General features: G+C 33.1%; 1 protein-coding gene across 1 annotated transcript in view; it reads left to right on the top strand.

Annotated features, from left to right (window-relative positions):
- The window catches only part of LOC106466612 (unc-112-related protein-like), a 78,825-nt gene that overhangs the window by 43,882 nt on the left and 30,380 nt on the right, over positions 1–4,563 (top strand). The window contains exons 4-6 of the mRNA XM_013926906.2: positions 1,040–1,242; positions 1,993–2,186; positions 2,809–2,911. Coding sequence (XP_013782360.1) covers positions 1,040–1,242; positions 1,993–2,186; positions 2,809–2,911 — 500 coding nt within the window. The remainder of the gene's footprint in view (positions 1–1,039; positions 1,243–1,992; positions 2,187–2,808; positions 2,912–4,563) is intronic.

The following is a 4,563-nucleotide window of genomic DNA, read 5'->3' as shown; positions in this document are numbered from 1 at the left end:
ACAACCATTCAGTTCAGAGTAGGGTGGAGGTGTTCTGCTGATGTGGAGGGAGTTACAAGATCCTCCAGATGAGTAACTAATTCCCGGAGTTGAGACACCGAAATGCAGCTCACCCCTTTGATTGAGTGCCCTTCTCTTACCCTTGCGTGGATGTTGGTACCCAGCAAGTGAGGTTTTGGAGATTTTGGGTTGTCCACCTTCCTCTCTCTTCTGTGTTGTGGGTCACTGAAGGTTTACGTGGCCTGTTTCCACTTCTGTCCTGGGTTTCCTTTGTTGGGTGACGAGGTTGTTACTGACCTGGGATTGTTGCGGAGGATGAGTGCAATCGATGGACTTCCCTTCGGATTCTAGATGACACATTCCCAGATCTCTGGCATTATGCTATCCTGTCCTGTGAGTTCCTGGGGTCGAATGTTAGGTTCCCTCTTGACTCTGGGACTTGAGGTGAAGACGATATGCTCCTCATCCTGCCCTTACGAGGATGTTGGTACCCAGTGAGTGAGGTTTTGGATGTAGTTGACTTACAGAGCACAGTCCATAGCACCCTAGCCACTCTACACTATGAGACACATCCTCACCTGCCCACTTTCCATCGTGGGATTGAGTGATTCTAATTTCTGTTTAAGATCATTGCTAAGCTATCATCTCCCATGCAGATGTGCTCCCTTCAATGTTTGGATCTCCCTAGGTCATCATCAGGTTAAGAATGACCTAAGAAAGTTGAAACGTTGTTACTTGTCTTGTACTTTTCAAGTAAAAGTTTTCAGTACCCATATCAACTATCTCTACTGTGTGTATATGTATATTTACTTCAAATGGGTTCCTCGTCATCATGAATTATCACCTTTCTTGCAAAATTTGAATTTTGTTCTAGGAAGCATTTATAGATTATATGATAATTCTGATTTTAAGTAAAACTATATACATACAAGTGTTAAAACCATCTTTTTAATTTACTGAAATTAATGAATTTTGTAGAATTTCTACAGATGTGATTGAAGTTAAAAAAAAATCTGTTTATTACACATTTTGTTTTTAGAAATCACTCACCCCGAAGAATTATCCTTTTGCTGGCCTGTAAAATCTGTTCAAATGAGGAAAACTAAACCATCAGCCAAAGTCAGCCTTTTCAAAAAAGAAAAAGATGAAAAAAGTGAATCATTAGGGAACTTGAGTGAACGACAGGGGACACCAGAAAGACTTAGTCCTAGTGTATCACTTTTAAGTACTCCTGCTAGCAGTGTGAGTATTGTACTACAGTATACTTGTTTATTTTAAATTTGATTAGTTTGGAATTGTCTTAAAGTCTATACCTAAAACATGTTCACAGAATAAAGTTAAAATTTTATATTCATAAAATTATATTTAATTTTTAGGTGAAAAACACAAAATGTAATTAAATGTTTGAACTTGTTTGATACCACAGATATTGATTTTGAACACTTTGTGTTATTGTTCTCTCTTTCTCTCTCTCTATTTTGTGTTTTCTTTCAAGAACATTATAATCACACAGAATCACAAAAAATAACTTAGAACAAAGAAACCCATACCAAAATCTCTCTCTTTCTTTCAACAGAGGCAAAACATAAATAAAAAGTTGGAGATTTTTGGTTTTTAGACTAAAAATTTATTGTAATCAGAATTTTAATTTTTAAAGTCACATGAGAAACATCAGCAATCTTAAAATAGTCCCTGAATGTTTCATTTATTTCACATACTCATTGGAGAGTAATACATTAAAACTATAAGATTGACAGTTGCTGTTGCATGATTATGTTGGTGCAAAGTTTGTGTATAACTGTACCATTTGTTGCACAATGTATACTGTGTTAATTCATTTTCCAAGTATGATCACAACTGAATTGTGCTTACCATAGCTTTAAAGTATGTTTGTTTTTTTACTATTTTCTTAGCCTGTATGGGAACATGATTTTAAACATTTACCTTTATGAAACGTATATTATACTAAAGGATTGTTGATTTATTATGTAGCCAATGTGGAGCAACTCTCCCCGTGGTCCTTTGGGAAGTCCGTCCTTTAATGGCTCAGTCAGTTTTCAAAGTGACATAAGCTCATCAAGTCAAGACTTCGTGCTGTATCAGAGCCCTAGTACACCTTCTGAAGAAGCCAAAAGTTCATTATTTCGACCTAAGGCTCTGATTGACAAAGTCAGGTTGAATGCAGGGTAAGTTTAATCCCAAAAGTAATTAAAAGTTATACCCAACTCAGTTTATATGGTTTAAGAGTTTCAGATGAGAGTAAGCTAAAAATATAGATCAGAACCAAAGAATAACTTAAAGTTTAATATTGAAGACAATTCTATATGACAAACTGACCACAAATGTTTTATTTATAAATAACTACACAAGAAAAGTACACAATGATTTTTTCAAGTCATATTTTTATTACTTTTAAAATGTGTTCTAGCATCTAATAACATTAGTAAATTGACAAACTGATTTATGAACATAATGGAAATTATTTTATGCAGAAAACATAAACGTTTCAACAGAACATTGGCGTGTTTCTTGAGATAGACTAGTATTCTGTTGAAACATGTATGTTCACTCCATAAAATAGTTTTCGTTATGCTTATGTCAATCTGCTATTGTATTAGTTTAATGTTGTTCCATACAAATGTTTTTTTAGTTGTTATAATTTCTCTAATAAAGATCAGTAGCTGTTTTGTAATCATCCAATGTTCACTAATTTTTAAAAGTGGGAACAAGAAATGATGCATTGATTACTGCATGTACTTTGCTTTGAAAAGCATATATGATTCACATATTTTCTTCACACATTTCTAGTTGGCTAGATTCTTCTCTCTCATTATATGAGCAAGGTGTTATGGAAGGCGATACTCTCTTCTTGAAGTACAAGTACTACTGTTTTTATGACCTTAACCCAAAGGTGAGATAAAAGTATTTCTATATAGTTTAATGCATAGGATCCTTTTTATTTCATGATTTTTCATCTTTATATTAGGGATATTCTGTATATGAAGTTTCTAAAGGGAATTGTAATTTGCTGTATCGTAGTTATACAATTTATACTGAATTATTGTTAAATCAAGTGGTGATAACTTGTAGTTTCACATGTGTTTATTGATTTTTAAGTGACGTTCTGAAATTCAGTTGAAGAGTGTAGACTTTGAATAATTTATTCAGATTATGAAAAAGTGTCCTGATGATTATCATCATAATCTTTTTAAAATGTTAATGCTTTAACCCATAAATTCCTGCTTAGCAAAACCATAAGTAGTAGAAACAAAACTGAAGTCAGATAATCACTAGTTTTTCTAGCATCTGATAGCACATTTGTCCAAAAGATGCATATAAAAAACAGAAGATCAAGTATTGGCAAAGGATTGTTTGGACTTTATAGCAAGTAGTTTTGGTTTACTGCAAAATTATGTGTTGTCTTTAGAGAAGAAGTTAAGAAATTATGAAACATTGTTAGACATGTCATTGAGACTATTTTAAGGTGGTGAATCATGCTGTAGTGGTATAAATGGTTTTTTAATATATATTTAATGATTTGCCAAACTATATGTGTCAGGACTGATATGACTGTATGCATAATTGCATAATATGTAATTTGTTAAAAAGATCAGAGTCTCGTGCATATCACAACACTAAAATTTATATTATAGTGGAAAGTGATAGTAAAAAGTTATCAGTTTTACATGAATCAACTTTACTAAAGATGAAGGCAAGTACTGTAAGCTCTAATGTCAGTTTTTGTATGGAAGATTGACTAATTTATAACTTATTTTAAAATACAATTCTGGATTTTAGCATTGTAAATTCATAAATGTACCACTGACCCATTGGAGGATTGTATTTTGTGACATTCTAATAGTTTATCATTTCTGCTATACATATGTTTGGCACATGCTCTTTCTGATTTATTCTGTGTAAGGTCACCATTTCAAAATATGATAATCATTGTTAGCAAAGGTTTTGAAATATATATATATATATATATGAGAAATTGGCATAGGTGTCAAAAAAGTAAGTTCCCTTGGAATTTGATGAAGATTGCAGTTCCTGTTCTTAAAAAAAAGATAAAAAAATAATAAATTGGCAGGCTTCGTTATCTGTATGGTTTCTTAAGCTTAGTCTATGTGAGTTATAATTAGGTACCAGTTTGTGCTGGTATGAATCACTTCCATGCAAAAGCTTCCCTGATCACACTTATTGTCCTTTGTTTTTGGGGTATAGATGGTCCTGGACTATTTAATTACATATGCTAAAAACACTTATCTTATTTCTATTTGTTTATTTTTGTTGCATTTTTTATTCCTGTGGGAAAAAAAAATATATATGTATATTGTTATGAAAGTGGTAGTCACATGACACTGGTAACACGTCGTGATATTCTAGAAGGATCGGAGAACATCAATAATACTCCAGTATGAGCTAGGACCCCTCTATTCCTGTATATAAGTGCGCTGGATAACATGAGACAAATTAATCGGAATTGAATTGCAGACAGGCAGAGATAAAGACGGATAACTGAGTCAAGCGCGGTAGGGACCGATAGTAAGTGCGGGAACTATT

The sequence above is a fragment of the Limulus polyphemus genome, unplaced genomic scaffold (assembly GCF_000517525.1).
Source record: "Limulus polyphemus unplaced genomic scaffold, Limulus_polyphemus-2.1.2 Scaffold2321, whole genome shotgun sequence".
NCBI lineage: Eukaryota > Metazoa > Arthropoda > Merostomata > Xiphosura > Limulidae > Limulus > Limulus polyphemus.
This window is presented reverse-complemented; position numbering and strand designations above follow the sequence as displayed.